General features: G+C 37.4%; 1 protein-coding gene across 2 annotated transcripts in view; it reads left to right on the plus strand.

Moving 5' to 3' along the window:
* The window catches only part of TCF12 (transcription factor 12), a 330,991-nt gene that overhangs the window by 293,831 nt on the left and 18,458 nt on the right, over positions 1–18,702 (plus strand). Inside the window, exons 13-17 of one of the 2 annotated variants that reach the window (XM_039490758.1) lie at positions 2,233–2,297; positions 7,692–7,770; positions 13,632–13,705; positions 14,683–14,754; positions 15,509–15,715. In XM_039490758.1, the coding sequence (XP_039346692.1) occupies positions 2,233–2,297; positions 7,692–7,770; positions 13,632–13,705; positions 14,683–14,754; positions 15,509–15,715 (497 nt within the window). The remainder of the gene's footprint in view (positions 1–2,232; positions 2,298–7,691; positions 7,771–13,631; positions 13,706–14,682; positions 14,755–15,508; positions 15,716–18,702) is intronic. The other variant, XM_039490759.1, reaches the window with a different exon arrangement.

Here is an 18,702-nt window from a genome sequence, read left to right on the forward strand (position 1 = left end):
GTGGCACCTTGTAGACTAACAGACGTTTTGCATCATGAGCTTTCGTGGGTGAATACCCACTTCGTCGGATGCAAGTAGTGGAAATGTCCAGGGGCAGGTATATATATGCAAGCAAGAAGCAAGCTAGCAAGCAAGATCATTATCTCTAGCTTGCTTCTTGCTTGCATATATATACCTGCCCCTGGACATTTCCACTACTTGCATCCGACGAAGTGGGTATTCACCCACGAAAGCTCATGCTGCAAAACGTCTGTTAGTCTATAAGGTGCCACAGGATTCTTTGCTGATCTAAGATATGCAACTTCAGCTATGAGAATAGTGTAGCTGAAGTCGATGTATCTTAGATGGACTTAGATTGACTTACTTCACGTCCTCACGGCGTGGGATCGACGGCCACCGCTCCCCCATCGACTCCGCTTCCGCCTCTTACCCTGGTGGAGTTCTGGAGTTGACAGGGAGCGCGTTCGGGGATCGATCTATTGCGTCTAGATGAGATGTGATGCATCGATCCCCAATAGATCGATCACTACCTGCCAATCTGGCGGGTAGTGTAGACATACCCTAAGAGGTAGGCCTGGTCTGCACACAAATTTATGCCCAGTTAACTAAAGAGGGGATATTTTTTAAACAAATTTAGTTAAATCAGTGCAACCACCCCATCCCCCCAGTGTGGATCCTCAAACCGGTGTGATTGTATTAAATCGGTTTAGCTTAAATTGGTTTGTAATAGCCTTAAACTGAACTGATTTCAGACACACTTAAATTGTGCCCCTACTAGGGAATTGCACCCATTTAATAAATGGCCAGTGGTCCCCCAGGCTTTGTGAAATCAGTGCATAAACAGCATGTAGAAGGCTCCTGTTTTGTGATATAGATGCCATCGCAGTATTAATGGAGTGTTGTGGTGGCTCGAGGTATTTTGTCTTTGGAGTGGATCTGCTACAAATTTTTTCATGGTGTATTATGTGCCCCCTCCCCTCAAGTTTGACCTCAGATCACTGGCCAGTCCCAAAGTAAAAAGGTCAGTGGCAGGTTATTAACTCTCTTTAATCCCTTCACCGCATATCCAGAGAGTACAAATGTGGACTCATTTTTTCTCTTTTCATAGATACTTGTGAATAATGATGTATCTCATAAAATCACTTATTAATACAGCCATAGAAACTCAGTGGTTTCCATTCTCAAGATTGCATGAGTGCTTTTTCAATTTGGTATGGATTCACACACAGCTTTACTTTCAGTCTTGGTGTAAGTGAAACTTAGTTCGGTTGGTTATATTTGCCCTGATGTGGGGACATATCATAGACCTGGATCCTTAAATGAGTCCAGTTCATAAAGGTTTTCTTGAATCCAGTGCAAGATTTGAAGTTTATTATAAAATATAAAATCAGATGATCGATCCATGATTTGGATTCCATGGTGAACATTTTGCACAGCTTTATATGAAAGTGCAATATTTCCTGGCAGAATTTGATGTGCAAAGAATTTATCTGTATTCTTAAAGGGACATATTCAGGTTAAAATTCATATTTTGAAAGAAAAAATTCCTTACCTGTGATTCTAATTGGCTGAGCTTTTGAAGCCTTATGTTCAACTTGATGGCCTTTGGAATGAGGAGGCACACAGGGCCTTTGGCATGTGGCACAGGTGGAAATGGGGAGACAGAGTCCATAGCATGCAGGGTGGGGTGGCAGGGAGTCCTTGAAATAGAGGGTTTGGAAGGGTGACACACAGGGAGCTTGTGGGAGGGAATGGAGGAATGCAAAGAGCCACTGAGAGTCCCATGAGCTTGGCCTGCCTACAGAAGGAATTCAATTTGCAACCCTTTAGTGTTGCTTTATATTATTAAAATTAATTAAATATTTTTCACAGTCTGTTTTCCTTTTGCATTTCCTTCAGCCTGGATAATGAAACTAGGCAAATCTGTTTCACTCTTGTCCCTGGCTAGCTTGACTTTCTCATCCTCGTGCTGGAACAATGCCGTTGTATTTGGGCTGCAAATGGTGCAGGGAAATGAGATTACCAAAATCTAAACACAAGACTGTGTTCACTCACATTGTTTTAATATAATGAAAACATGTTCTATTGACATGAGGTTAATCTTGACTTCCTGACAGTGTCCCATTAAAACAATGATAGTGTGTTCAACTGCATTTGCTAAAATTTAGATTAATAAAAGAAACTTGGTTCTTTGGCCTTAAAATAAGCATTGTGTTTATTTCCCCATTACAGGAAACAGAGGAAATGGGACTGGAAGCTCACAGACGGGTGATGCACTTGGAAAGGCATTGGCATCTGTAAGTAATGATTATTGACACAGTATTCAGATTAATTTAAACCACATCTTGTTTAAAATGTTGATCACGGTTTCTCTTATTCATAGTTATCTTTTTGTTACTTATGAATACCTACAGTTAGCCATTAAATATGTCCAAAACATAGTAACCTAATGTGTTAATGCAACACTCCATGATACATTTGTGTACATTATGTCCATATCAAGGCAAATGGAAATTATTGCTTTTATTTGTGCGAGATTCCCATCAGATTTTTGCTGGGCATTTTCCTATTCTGCGGAAGATCACAGATGAGCAGGGATTGGAAAGTTGTGTACACAAAGCAAAATTTACAAACACTGGCTGTTTAGCCTAATCATAAAGCAATTTCTTTTCTGTGATATGTATATAGAACTCCCATTTAAGTCAATTAAATTTATCCAAGGGCAAAAAGTGAAATAAAATGAAGTAATAAATTGAAACATTGCAAGTCCCTAATCTATTAAAAATTATTTAAACTTTTGTAGATAATAATAATAATTTTACAATGCAGTAAAATGGTATGTGTTAATAGTATTAAAGAAGCCATTATTTTTAATAGAACAGTCCCCAATACAGAACAAATTTTGAAATATTGTTTATATTCAGTGTCTGACTTAATGCTCTGTATAGCAGAAATTCCAGATCTATGGGTGGTGGCTGGGAAAGCTCTGCAAACTTCTGTTGCTTAGCACTCTGGACGCCTAATCCTGATTCAAGAGATAAAAATGACTCCTTTCCAGCTGCAAAAGACTATGTCTGGGCTGCTTTCTGTTCTCCCCACCTCAGCCCACTGCACACAAATATGCACACTCATGCTGATGCTGTTAGTCTTGCTTTCCTCTGATGATCATATGTTAAAGGATGACCAGCTCTGATAATGTCAGATGGACTTCACTGATGTCCATATCAGGTAGCAGATTTCTCTAAATCTGACTGGCTTTGGAGAGAAAAATATTGCCCCTGTTGCTTCTGCGGATGAGGTACCTAGTTAACAATTCAAGAGTGCAGAGGGCAGTCCTGTGTTTGGCTGCATGAACTGTCCATCTAGTAAAGAATTTGGGCCATTTTTGGCTCTGATAAATCTGAAGGAAAAGCTTCTTGGACATAGCAGTGCTTACAAGCATCGTGCTGTTCATTGTTGTACAGTTTTCCTAGGGCATGTATGGTCCACAGCCTGGCCAATTTTTTTTTGCTAAAATCTTGGCCTTATGGGCTAGCCCAGACCCATGTGATCTTGTGAGATTTTCAGTTGCTCTCCATCTTTTTCCTGTTGAACAGATCCACGGGTATTTTTCTCTTACTGTGACTAGCTGGGAAAACCAGGCTCATGTTTGGAGAAAATTCCAAATTTACTGTGAGTGGAAGTCAGGGCAGGAATGTTTAATCTAACTGGTGGGTGGGCTTTGGTTGTCATAGTAACTTAGTTCTGTCATCCTATGTTGTTGCTTGGCAGGAGCAGCCAGGTCATTCCATAAATCATTTCTGTCATAGCTGATGGTGATGCATTCCATCTGCTCTATCAGTGCATGCCATAGTCTGCACACTTCAAATCCCTTGCTTCATCCATCTGCTCCCTTTACCCCAAATACACACACAGAGCACACTTTTCACAACTGTTCAGTAAGTAGTACAGCAACATTACTTTTTGAGGAAGGGAATCATAATGTTTGGAGTGAAAATGGTGCATTTAAATTTCAGTGGCTAATACAATTTCACAAAGTTTATCTGTTTTCGCAAAGATTTTTTTTAAATGCTTAAATCGTCTTGCATATTTAAAGCCACTGTCTGTCTTTTTTAGATGTTAAACACCACTACTAGTATTATTAGGAGGAATTTCTAGGTCTAAGATTCTGTTGATGTACATCTTACAAAGGCCTTTCATGTGTGAAACATCAGAGGCTACAACATTTGTTCCTCAGTTTAGGTATTAAAGACCATACAGAATACTGTGTGATTAAACATGTAAGGCCAGATAATACATTTGCAAAGGTTCTTTTATTTTAGGTTTAAGCCTGGATAATTGTGGTCTTAATCTCAGGGTAGGCAAGAAAGAGAATTGTACATGAAAGTATTTACACAAAGTTCCGAAAGCCCTGTGGATTATGCATTAGTTTGGATAATGAACTAGTGTAGATAGAAAGAAAAGAAAATCTGGGTATTTGTGCCATTTCTAATGTGTTTCCCTGAACATTTGCCAAACAATAACCCTTTAAGATTGTGCCCATGGAGGGTTATATGGAGGGAGAAACATCTGGTTTATTTCAGTGCCTAATGCCAAATCAAAACACTTGGTCTTTAATTTAGAGGAGATCAAACAGGAGGACTGTTTAACTTTGTTGATTATATCAGACCTCTTTGTGATAACTTGCATTTTGATTCCTACCTCAGTACTATGGTAAAGGCCTTTGTGTGATCTGGATAGTTAAATGGCCAGTGGTCCCCTAACAAAAGACAAGAAAATGTAGGGAAGTTGACTTTTAAAAGTAATTCATGAATTAAGTTTCTTTGTTGCTTTAGACTCAATAACATTAACATAACAAAGCTTAACTGAAATGTACACTGTAGTGTTTAAAAAATTGGACTAACAGCTCTGAGGTTTGGCGCTGCGGGCTCTCAATTGTGCAGCTTTTGTCTAAGACCCTTTTCATTAGATACTGGCATATTGGCACCCTGCTGATCGGAATGGACCATGACTGATAGGAGGAGGAGTTTCATTTGTTGCAGTAAAATGAGTCATGTTACCGTTTAAGCCTGGCAGAAGGTGTCAGAGTTGTTCATCATTGGTCATTTAACAATACAGCAGCCATGGGTTGCATGCAGAATGCGTTCTGACTTTGTATTTAACCTGTGGGTTTTAACAGTTTTTTTTCTTTTTAAAATGATTTTTTTTAATAAGATTTCTATGTAGATAGCTGAAAAAAATGGATTTTCTGGCTATGCTGGAAGAAGGCCAGGAGACACTGGGAGCTTTTCTTCACTACCGGGTAAGTCGACCTAAGTTACGCTACTAGCTACGCTAAGTAGTTTAGGTCGACTTACCCCGATGTCTTCACTGTGCCATGTCGATGGGAGATGCTCTCTGGTCGACTTACCTTAATCTTCTCGGGGAGCTGGAGTTCCGGGGTTGACTGGAGAGCACTTTGCTGTCAATTTAGTCGGTCTTCACGAGTCCTGGATGTAGTTTAATTAGGCTGCAACTTTATTCCTAAATGTCTGGAGGTACCCAGCAGATAAAAGTGTGCAGTGCAGGTAATTTCATAATCATTTACATATACCCAATGGGGTGAGGCTGCTGTCAGCCCTCCCCCTTTACCCATCCTGGTCCCTAGCCAACCCACTGCTGGGACTTGTCATCCTGTGTCCCCCCCTCCGTCCCCCGAATTAGGGTTAAGGGGGGCTATAAAGTCAGATGTTGGATTCTACAATGCCAGTCATAGGGGCCCCAACCCTCCCTCTCCGTTTCCACTCTTTTAATAACTCCTTTAAATTCTTTACCAATCCATTTCATCTGATCATTATATCCCTTCCCTATAGAGTACTCGTTCTGGCATCCTCCCCACGCCCACATAATCAGTTGTGACATCACAGCCTAACCCTCGTTCCAGGTTCACCCCAGCTCAGCCTCCAACCTGCTCTGGGGAAAGCAAAAAGCCCCCACATTGCCTTGGCCAATCTGGTGCTGAAGGAAAAAGTCCTTCCCAGCCCCCCAAGAGAGGAGCGACTAGCATAATTCACACGGCAGATCATGACAAACCCTGGTATTTAACTACTCCCATGGGTGGGAGGATGGGTGCTGCTCCACCTGCTCCAGGTAAAAGAGGGCTTTTCCTGCACCAGCATGGACCTAAATGGTTCCTCCTCTTCCGGTCAGTTGTGTTGGGGATGGTCAGCGTCCACACCCTGACCTGGTCTGAAGCTGTTGCAGCAAGTCCTTCTCTGGTTCTCTAGCCCTTAAATGAACGCACACTTTTTCCAACAAACCAGACAACAGCCCCCACCACTTAATGTGCGATAAGGTCATGCAAAAAGAAAATTTGATATGTTTTGTTTGGACATGGAATTTATTTTGTATACCACCCTTTCCTTTGGAATTTTTAAAGTTTACATAGCAAATTTTGCAAGACAGTGTAATCAAGACTTAATTGTAATTTTATACTGATTTGAAGTTCTTTCATTTAAGTCCTTGGTCTGTGGAATACTGTTCTTTTACATATATTTTCTATCTCACATGTGAAAAATGAGGTGTGTGGGGTTTTCTGGAGTGTGGTTTTGGTATTTTTTGTTTCTTGGTCTTTCATATTTACATCAGTTAATAAAGTATATGCAGCCCATAAAGTCCTGCCTTTGACAGCTCAGGAAATATTATACTAATCCACCAGCTTCCAGCTTATCATCATTTTACCACTGAAATGTCAGATTGCGTTTGTGCAAAGTCACAACTAGTGGGTGAATGTAGTTTCAGACTGCCAAACAGCCATCTGAAGGTTAAAACATTTTCATCTCTGCTAGCCCTAGAGTGAGAGATTTGAACTCATGACCTAGAAGAAAAATGTTCCATATCCCAGTACCTAGACCTATCCAGTTCCTTCTCCAGAACAGATTTTCAAGGCGCTTACAAATTTTAGATTTTAATTGGAAACTTAAAGATTTAATTTGCTGTTTTTTATCCAAAGTTACCCAACTGTATTATTATATAAAGCATAGAAAGATATTGTTGGCAAGTTAGTAATAACTTTAAAAGTTCAAAACTTTGTATTATGTGTATATTTGGGAAGCTATTTGTCTAGAAATCAACCAGGGAAAATCTTTATCTGCAAAATAATGTTAGTAATAACAGCACAATTTCAGATGACTATTTTATTTTGTTAGATGGCACCAGTAATTAGAGTTCAGTCCTTTTCACGGTATTCTATTTTACTAAGGATTAATTTTTTTTTTAAAATAAGCATAATTTGTCAAGTTTTATAGGGTCTTTTGTCTGTGTAAAGGAGAGTCACAGTTATTCCTCCAAATTTTCCTGAAGAAGTTTTTATACATTATCCTCATTAATTATCTGTAGACTTGTTAACTTGACTCCCGCAATTCTTCTTGAATTTAATCCTAAAGTTCTTGTAGTTTGAAAAAAGCATATTCGGCACTGCTTGTTTTGACAACTACTTGAAAATGAAAGCTCTACGGACTCTGTCCGTTTTTAAAACCTTCCACATAATAAAACAGAGCTACGATAAATGAGCCAATCTTTTCATCAAATTAACATTAGTGGTGACAACTGAAAGTATAAAAGTGAATCCAAATCAACAGATTTTTATTTTTACTGTTAGCTTTCACGTGTATTGATAGATGTGTACATGCTTTTGTTGTTGTTGTTGTTAGATTTATTCTCCTGACCATACCAGCAGTAGTTTTCCATCAAATCCATCAACACCAGTTGGATCACCATCACCTCTCACAGGTAGGATCTACAGCTTGTCAATATTTTATTTGCTATTTTGAAAATTTCCTTGTTTGACTTCACAATGAAATCCATGGTAGTTTCCATGCATATCTAATGGCAATATGGCTATTACAGTAAACTTTCAGTCTATTGTTTGTAGAATGTACTAGTATTGTACCTTGATTAAAAATGGTTTTAATTAATGTATTCACTTGTTTAAATAGTAACCAAAAAAACATAAAAACCCTCACCCAAACCCACTTGTTTGTCTAATTTATGTCTTATTTAACTAGTCTTGGCAGAATTTGATTTTTAGTTATTTGCCATTTTGATGGCTATATCATGTTTATTTTTAACATTTTAAAGATGTTTATCTGTTTACATTTTTAAACTTGCATGAAATTCTGGGGTTGAAGCATGTTTTATTTTATCAATTTAAATTTTCATGGTTATGGGAAATTATAGGTGGAGTCAGAGTAGGGATTCAGACAATAATGATTTAATTACAGTAGACATTGAGATTCAAAAAGTTAAAACTTTATAGCTGTTAAAACATGAATTCTCAACATCATGTCAAAATATACAAAATAAATATCCTTAGATCAAATTCTTGTAAGTTCTCAAGCAATGTTTTTCTTACTTTGCCTATCTGTAAATTTTGATGATCATCTCTGGGTGCGTGGGGGTAATGAAATTGGATATTTACAAATGTTGACTACTAAAAATCTAATCCTCCCAAGCCTAGATTTAACAGATTTGAGGGGAAGACCTTGATGTATTTCTTTCCTTGTTTGTAACACAAACACTTATTGCTATTAAAGTTATAAGAAGTCCAATATCACTTTTGCATAATTATTTTATGCTGCCTTTGGCCAATTAAAAAAAATTCTCATTTGCTAGGAATTTGAAGAAATCACATAAGAGTAATCTTATTTGTAAATATAGAATAGTAAAACTTGACATATTAAAAAGTCTGTACTTTGTTAAATGTTTTTCTCTACCATTTGAGAGAAATTTCTCCCTCCGCCCCCCCTCCCCCGAACTGTATACAAGATAATAGTGGAGTAGCTTTCCAAAACAAGTTGTGTGTTCCCTGTGGTGAAAATACAGTAGCCTGTGAAGTCATTCAGTTTTTGGGTGGGGCAGGTTTTCATTCATATTTCTAATGAACATTTTCATAATGTGAGGAACATACTTCTTGCAGTTTTCAAAATACGTACTCCATATTGCAGCCATTTCTGCCCCCCACACTTTGTGTGTTAGTAGTGTGAATTTGGTAAGAAGCATTCCAGTGTGGAGATGAACTATGAGCAGCTGCTTAGAGCTATTAGTGAGTATTGCAGTTTTCACAGACACTGTGGCCTCAGCTGTCTAGTAAAAGTTGAACAGCTGTTCTGTACATAGAAAGGATTGTGAAAGCCCCATTGACTTAAATTTGTTGTTTAACAAAGAACTGGAATTATGGGCAGAGTGATGTAACTTTAACTCTGTTCATTCCTGTAGTACAATTTTGTTAAATTATTGACATAATTTTTTACATCAGCCTATTTTCCCACTCTCTGTTATCTGATGTATTACACATTCCTCATTGATTTTCCTTTCCCTTGTTGACCAGTTTTCAATAAGGGCTTTTTCTTTTTTTAAATCTGTTGCTAGCAGAAGTTGTGGAGTGTCCTTGACTCCAAGTGTCTTGTAATTTAGAGAAGTAAATCAGTAAATCTCTTATTTGTTTATTTGACACTTTTTTTAAATGCACTCACCTCATCCAGTCTTTTGGCCATATTTAGTGGATGCTGTGCTAGTTTTCCGTGCATTCAGTTGATGAATGAACATCTCCTGGCTGACATGGCATACCTGAACAGCTGCTTTAGGCGTTTTTTTCTGTAATAACTGAAAAATGCATGTTGAACTGTGTAATGAAGGGATTAATGCATTTCTTTGATTCAATGGTTACAGTTGAAGAAAAATGTCTTGTGTATCCTTGTTCTGCTGAGATGGCAGGTCACAGCCTATAGGTTTATGCAGTATATTTTTTTATCTTTTAACAACGAGGCAAAACTTGAAAGGGGGGTGCTTTGTGGGTAGAGGAGAGTAGGTGCAACATTTCAAAGCTGGTACTGTGAAAAAGATCCAAATTGGGATTCCTGATTAAGAATTCCACACCACTTAATCTTTGTGAGCACTGTAGACTTTCTTGAATGACATTCATTGGTGGAATTGACCTTCAGTTTTGAGGAATGGAGACTTGAGTCCCTGCACTTCTGACTCTGCCCCAGCACCACTGCCCTTGTTTCCTAGATTCCGTAGAGATTGGAGAGCCCCCCAGTACTCTCAACCTGATTCCATCCTTATTTCTAGGTTCTAATTGGTAACCTATAGTAGGTTCCACCAAATAGCACTGGGATCTTCTTCAGGGGAGAGAACAGCATCTCTTTTAGAAACACCTCCAATCTTGATTTTAAATTTGCCTGTGATAGAGAATCCACCACAACCCTTGATAAGTTGTTCTAGTGGTTAATTACCCTCACTTGTGAGTTAGGAATGCTGGGTTCTATTCCTAGCTATGCCACTCATACCCAGTGAGGCAAAATTCAGAGTTATTACTATTATATTTATCGTTATTGACACTCTTGGCAGCCATCTTCTATCTGGACCAAAAAACCCAAAACCCCACCACCATTACTGACTTGATAAAAGTATTAAAAAGTAAACACATAATGTATCCTAAAATAAAAAATGTTTTCTGAACAGTGTATTAAAACACTTCATATTTCTTATAATCGGTGGTTGAAAGAAACCCCAACCAAAAAATAGTTTCAGTAAAATAGGATGAATGGTGATGTTTTTTGCCAAATCTAAAATGGCTGCTGACACGTTTAATGGTATTCTTAGAGTTCACCTCTCTTCCCTTTTTATATAATTAAAAGGCCTTGTTTATTTATTAGTCTAGTTATTCTAGGCTTGGGTAACTCGTAACTCATTCATTCTTTAATTGTGAATCAGGGATCAAGCGTTCAGAAATAATGAGATTGCCTTAAAACTCGACAGATCTTTTTAAAATAATAACTTTAGTGTTTTTTATTTGCCTTCTGACTTTTGAGCCTCTAGGTTCACATTCCCAAGCTTTTCTTTGCAACAACGAGGACTAGAAATGTTCATTTCTTAAAAAAGAGAGATGCCATAACAAGAAGACTCCAAGAGCTGGAGCTTTAAGAAAAACACCAAATATTGTGATCTAACAGTAAAATCATGAGCAGTGGTAACTCCTCTGTCTCAACTTCCCTTGCCTAAATTGAATCCCCATCCTGCAAAAACTTACACGCATAACTTTTCAACATGGCTTCAATGGACCTGTACATGTGTCTAATGTTACACGTGTACACATCTGCATGATTGGAGCCCTGGCATTTTGAGAATCTCTTCCTCTGGGATTGGAGGCATTCACTCAGTGAACTTTGAGGAAGTGGGGGAGGGGGAGGGGGAGGGGAAATAGCCCAGTGCTGGCCCTAACATATGTTTGGAAGGTAAGGAGTTGGGGAAGGCTGGGCTGAGAAGGTGAAAACAAGAGGGATAACTCAGTGGTTTGAGCATTGGCCTGCTAAACCCAGGGTTGTGAGTTCAGTCCTTGAGGGGACCGTTATAGGGGTCTGGGGCAAAAATCTGCCTGGGGATTGGTCCTGCTTTGAGCAGGGGGTTGGACTAGATGACCTCCTGAGGTCCCTTCCAACCCTGATATTCTATGATTCAACAGCATTAAGATTGTTATGTATGACCCCTGGAAATCTTCACTTCTTTGGCTTATTTGTTTTTTCCTGCTGCTATGTGGGTGCTGCACTAAAAGCTGCAGTTATTAATTGCAGGGGTAGTGGTGCCAGAATGCTTTTTAATGTAATTGATAGATTTCATGAACAAATTTCTGTAAGAGGCAGTGGGGAGAGGCAAGCAGGAAATTAGTGCCGTCTGGCAACCTGCATGGCCATGGAAACAAAATACACCAGTAATATTAAAAAGTCCCCCATTATTACCAGAAGTGTGATTAACTGCAGGTTGCACTCAGATGTTTTTGTGAGGGGTCTCAGCCAAATAGTTTTGCTCTGGGCGTAATTATAGTGAACAACACCTCTGTTGTCCAAAATGTAGTCGTACATTGAATGCTAGATGAATATGTGCAGGTTTAGAAGATTCATGGTCTGATTAAATAAGTAGGCTGCTTTCTTTCCTGAGGTTTTCAGTTTACATTCTGCTTTTATTTATTCCTTTCTGACTAATATTTAGAATACCACTTACTTTAGGGAGTGGTGTATTCATTCCCTCCTATCAATAACTGGCGCTCGTTAAAGCTGCAGTTAATGGGTTTCCATAAGAAGTTGCTGTCTCCTAAAATGGCTTTTCGGTATGATCCTCGAGCTGAGCCTAAAAATTCTGAAAGCTATTTAGACAACATTTTTCTAAGATTTAACTGAGTATTATCCTCAAAAGTAGGAAATGACAGGTAATGCTGAGGAGATTATAGATGCAAGACCAGGAATAGATGAGTGAGGTGAACATTTGTGGTTACACCCTGATACTCTGATATTTATTTTGAGAGAAAATCCTAGTACAGTCATGGCAAATCGGTGCTTGTATGAAATCAGAGATCTTCATTTTAACTTAAACTTTGAAAGGAGATATCCGAGATGTTTTTGCAGTTGTGCAGGATGCAGTTCGTTTCTTAAATGAAACTCTTGTTTTAAAGGGTAACTGTTTGTGGATCACTGAACAAAGGAACTATAACATTATTAAACTTCTTCCCGGGTTTCCAGGAACAGAGCTCTGGCTGTTATTAAAGGAACGAGCCCACAGGCTCTTCCTTTAATGAGTTGTTTTGGATTGTATGTCCACAATTTATTAATGTAATTGCTTTATTATTACATTTGTATGGCTAAAAGGAAGCTGTCTTTAATGGACATAGAAATACATGTAGTCTTTATAAAAGATGCATTATTAGCTGATGAGAAAAATACGTGTACTACTTCAGGCTTTGTGTTTAGAAAGTTCTTTTTCAGTCATTGCAGTTCATACCTATTTATTCCTAAATTGTACATGGTCGTGAATATTTTATATGGCAGATTAGAATGTTTATATTTTAAACTTGCAATAAAAATATGGGTAATTTGAATATAATTGCTACTTTGCTGCAGAGATAAAGAATTGTTTTTCTTCAGCTGAAATGAAATGTGTTCTAATTTACCTTAAATACATCTGAGATAACAGCTGGATCATATTTATCTTTTATTTATATATATATAAAAAAAATCTTTAGTTTCCTAAATGTGACATGCATAATGTGTACAGAAAGATTTCAGCTGCGGTAGTTGGAAAAAACTAATTTAGAATAAAACTAAGCAAAGTAACGCGTGCAACTTAATGAGAGATTTCATGGAAAAATGACATCCAAAACAATTTTTATCTTCAGTTCCACGCCCAGCTGATTTTTAGTTAAGAATATAGACTAATTTATTTATAACTGCTTCAGGGGCGTAATTACACATCACTAATTTAAAACAAAATTCAATAACATTTTTATCATGATACTGGGAAGAGACAGGAGCTTCACAGGTATAATTCACTGCATTAGTTGCTGGCTTTTTGGAAAATCAGAAAATATAACTTTGTATATAATAATAAGTAACAGTAGCTGGATCTTTCATCAACAATAAACATTTAAACCTGCAGGTGCCATTATCTAAAAATTGTCAGTTACAGAGAAAAATGAAGAAACTCGATCTCCTTTGCCAACCCTTAAATTAACCTGTCTTCATACAAATTATGTTATAGTTCACTATGTTAAAATTCGTTCGGTGCATAAATGTATGTGTTAACCTGTACAATTTTGGCAGGTGCCAGTCAGTGGTCTAGGACTGGAGGACAAGCTCCCTCATCTCCAAACTATGAAAACTCTCTCCACTCTTTGGTAAGAATTGTTTGAAGCTACATACTACTTTCTAGCTAACACTTGAAGGTTCATTTTTGTATAAATCCTGCATATCATTAATGATAACAGTAGGATATCATTACAAATGAATTTTTTGCTAACAAATGGTCTGGTTCAATTGAACAATATAAGACACGCAGGGTGTGTCTTTCACCATCTGTTCCTTGGGCATCAGGCTTCTATGCTAAGGACAGCTGGTGCCAAAACACTGTTATGAGATTCCAGTACCTTTTCACAAACCCATAGCTAATTCTTATCTAAAGCTCACTTTGTAGAGTAAAGATAAAGTAAAAGATTTAATATCTTTGCATTTATATGTACTTTTTTTTTTCTTACATGGTAATCCTGTGGGCTTTTTGTCATTACACTGTCACTAAAGTATTAAAATTGGGCATGTTTAGGTTTAAGTATTATAAACTTATTGTTATTGGGGAACATTAATTACTGTATTGTGCTGAAAAGGACAGACTTTCTATACAGAAGAAAACACAGGGAAGAAACTACAGTGCTGGGGAGATGAGGGGAATTTGTATGTAATAGGATTGAAAAATCTCCAAAGGGTTTTAGTTGCTGTCTTTCCTTTGCTGGTACAGTGTCGGGAAGGGGAAAAAAGAACTGATAGAATATTGAGCAAGGCTTTGGTTATTTGTTAATAATTCTAGTTTTCAAAAATATAATTCCTTTTTTCTGTGACTAACAGAAACAAATGTAAAATAAATCAATTTCCTTTTCTTCACACATTTTGCAATTACATGTAAACAATATGTGCATCTTAGAATGCTAACATAACTGCAGTGTTGAGCATTTAGCCTTTTCATACCTTAATATAATCAGATCTCTGTTGCATTAACTTGACTAACATTTTATGCTGACATGCACATCAGCTGTTTCCTCACCTCTTTTTTGAATTAATCTTAACCTGTGCTTTGCTTCCTGTTCTGTCTTGACTTTGCCAGAAAAATCGAGTTGAGCAGCAACTTCACGAGCATTTGCAAGATGCAATGTCCTTCTTAAAGGATGTCTGTGAGGTACTATTTCTCTTCAGATGGTGCCTTTTTGTGTTTCAGTTAATTCTACTTACATATTCCTATTAAAATCTTAAATTAGCACAGTGTCCAGTCTTTTGCCTCCAACACTTTGCCATTTTAATTTCTAGAGCGCTGCAAGACCAGAATCATCTTTGCTTATTTCTCTAAATTCTGGCAGTGTACAGAACTTGTGCATTTACTGGGTTGGAAAATGTTCTAACATATGTTCATACATTTAATTTCTGAAGTTTATAACAACATTTCAGAATTTGTGCAGAGCTGGATTTGGAAAACAATTACTTAAAACCTTGGGCTAAAGCCTTTTCCAGCTTTTGTAACTATATACCCTCAAAAAAAGTCACTACCTTAGGAATTGTTATCTAAAAGGTGATACTGATTTTATATTTTTTCTCATGCACTACAAAGCTTTTTATTTTTTGTTACTCGTTCTATTTTTTTTTTCTGTTCAGGCTGTGTAGAAGAAACTAAATAACATTATTGACCTTATAGTATGCTTTGTTTTAAGAAGCAACCATCTCTTTGTTTCTGAGATGGCATTCATTTCATATCTCTAGATATCTTATTCTTTTTCCTGTTTATTTATAGTGCTGTAGGTGCTTTGAAGCCTTTCTTTTTGATTTTGCATTTCATTTGCTGTCTTGTATATCTCCCAAAGTAGAAACCATTACAATATAGTGAATTAAGCAGATGTATATAATAAATGACCTTTAGGGCTCCTCTTAACTCTCAACAGCAGTCTCGAATGGAGGATCGCTTGGATAGACTTGATGATGCCATCCATGTGCTACGAAACCATGCTGTGGGGCCTTCAACAAGCCTGTCAGGTGGCCATGGAGATATACATGGTTTATTGGGGCCATCCCATAATGGGCCAATTGGAAGCCTAAACTCAAATTATGGAGCATCTAGCCTCGTAACAACCAATCGACAAGCTTCAATGGTAATATTTTTTTAAAACACATGAATAAATAAGTGTTTTGTCTGTAACTGTTAACTTCTAATCTCCTTAAATCATAGTACAGCCTAAAATGTTAAAGCTTGACTGAAATTTGTGCTATGTACACTTTCAGTGAAATTTATCAAGAATACTAAAGATGCACTGATTGTAGAAAAGAAATGGCAGGCTGCTGCACCTGCTACTGGTTTCCAATTAGAGGGGATTTTGAGGGTGGGGCACAGGGGGGAAGGAGGAGAAAAACTTAGACTTTGGCCTGGTCAGTGGCCCATAAAATCCTGCTGTGACCATATGCAGAAAGCTGAGACTTTCTGCTGAGAGTATTTGAGCTTATACATGCATTTTTTCCAGATGTGTAATAATTGGCAGAACAGTTTTCTCCTTGAAATGGTGAATAGGGAGATTGAGTGGGAAAAGCAGTCAAGGAGGACAGAATTTCAAGTGTTCTGGTCTGGAAAAGCTGTTTATTGTAAATTGGTACTAGTCTTCAATAGCAGATGCTGGCAGAAGACTGGAAGGAAGCTGTAGGAATGTGGAACCATAGTGTGTACAGACTCAAAATTTAACTTTTTTTTTCCCTTTAAATGAAAACGGGTTTTGAGCACAGCTGTAGTGTAAGTAACAATCAAGAGGAAACCAGTTTTAGATTAATCCTTAAGAAGAGTGAAATAATTCAATCAATCTTTTTTAGTTTCTTTTAAACATATGAACCATTCTGAGAAAAATGGCATTAAGACTTTTGTAGATCAAAAATATTTGTTGAAAGCATCACACTACATAGCAAATGAAGTCTGCTCATAACTTTGCTTCCTTCACCAGCCCCTCCCCAAAAAGAGCTTAAACAAAAAAAGTTTTTAAAAATGCATATTATGGTGTGCCATATGTTTGCATGTTTACATCATAATTTTAAAGACGGGTTACATGCTGTGAAATTTTCTATTATAAAACAGATTCACAGCTGGGTGCTGTGTGATCAAGGTGAAATTTCACCTATCATCAAAATAATTAGGTACCCCAATTGCTGAAGGGTTTGTATTCTATAAAACAGAATTAGTTGCAGGTTTTCCCATTCACAGGTCAGATATCCATTTATATTAATTTTAGAGCCAGTGCAGTAAACCTCAAAAGAGGCTGGTTACTTTCCTATAAAAAGGTTTTTTGTTTTTTTGTTTTTATTTTCAGCAGCACATGCAACTTCAGGCATTCCCATCATTTCACAATAGGCTTTAAGTAATGAAGCAGGTTATGTATAAATCCTTTGAAATTAGAATTCTCTCTTCTTTATGTTGCCCAAGCAGTTAAGGAATGCTGTAAAAGGGAGAATTGTATGGTATTCCAGTATATAGAGACTGAAGTTGAGTATTATGGTGGAAAACTGTAGCTCTTTTAGTTGAAATAATGTGTGTCTCTGAAACTGCAAGACTGTTTTAGCAAAGGAGATTGCTCTGTCTGAGGTGTGAAACCTTCTGATCTTCTTTCTCTTCACTCTGAATTTGTTTACGTGGTTAGTATATCCTCCTGTTTCTGTATGAGTTGTGGCTGACCCGTTATTTGTGTTGAGCCATAGCAACATCTGCCCACCCTAAAGACACTCAAACAATCTGCACATTCTTTGAAATGCCACACACCATCATAAAGCATCTTAGGGTGTATCAGGGTATATAGATTATGGCTGCTGTTGTAGAGCAGGAAAATTAATTCCCTGCTCTCTTGTGGAGGTATCTTTCAAAAGGGTGGAGGGGTAACAAATTAACCACTTTGAAAAGAAAATGGGGGATTAAAAGAGGAAAAATAGGGTTCGAACAAAAGATCTTGAGCAATATATTTCATGTGCTGCTTTTGGTCACGGGTATAAATCTATTGTAACCAACAGAAAACTTTGTCCCCATATATGGGTTAAAAACATATTGAATTTCCCACTACACTGGGCATAGTCAGTCAAGTGTAGATGATGCCAAAATGTATTAAAATGCTTTTTTTTAAATTGTGTTTTAGAGTAGGTTAGGATAAGCTTTATAAAGTTTTTTAACAAAATATGTACCAATGGAAAATTGCTGGCCAAACTATATTATAAAACAGCTCCTCAGGATTTTGGCTTAAATTGTTTAAGCACAGCAGTGTGGTGATTGTAGACTGGGTCTGTAATACTGTACTGGATTTTTATTTTTGATTGAGAGTTGCTAGCCATCCATCTAAAACAAAAAATAAAGCAGCAAATGTAATTTAGGGCAGGAAAACAAGAAAGTGCATGCTTTGCTTTGTATTCCAGGCTGCCTGAGTGTATGAACCAAAGTTCCGTCAAAGCACTCTGTCTTCTCCTTTCAATTGTCTTGAAAATTGGGTAAACTGAAATGTCATTCAGCTGAAGCTGTTTCTTTGTTACACCAGCGTAACCCTATTTATTGCAACAAAGAGCAGAATATGACCCATTTATGGCTGATCCAACGACCTGCTGCACGCCCTGTGATGTCACTTGGAATTGAATGAACTCAGCAGGTCACAAGGTGTAGCCTTCGCACATGTGCATAGCAGAGGTTGGCATCTAGGCTTAGTGGTACATGACTGGCTGTTTTTAACATTAGTACAGTAATGACCAAAATGGACATGGTCCATACATATACATAGGAAGGCCATAGACACAGTATTTGACAATCTGTTCATTTGGAAAGCTTTATTTATTTTACCATTCTTTTTTTTTTAAATGGTATCTACACAAGCAAACGGGAGGAAGAATTCTAATGAGAGAGAGAGAGAGTTTTATGTGACGTGTGTACTGGGTTTTAAGAGATGGGCCTTTGTTTGCTTGTTTAGTAACTAATTATCTCTTTGTTATGTTTTTGGAGGAACCTTCCATAAAACTTATATTAAGGAAATAATGAGCTTTTATCGGCCAACAAAATGCATATGTTAATAGAAGAAATCAATATTGATAAGGTTTTTGTGATTTGGAATATATTTCTCTACCCAAAGAA

Source organism: Mauremys reevesii, linkage group 10 (genome assembly GCF_016161935.1).
Source record: "Mauremys reevesii isolate NIE-2019 linkage group 10, ASM1616193v1, whole genome shotgun sequence".
NCBI lineage: Eukaryota > Metazoa > Chordata > Testudines > Geoemydidae > Mauremys > Mauremys reevesii.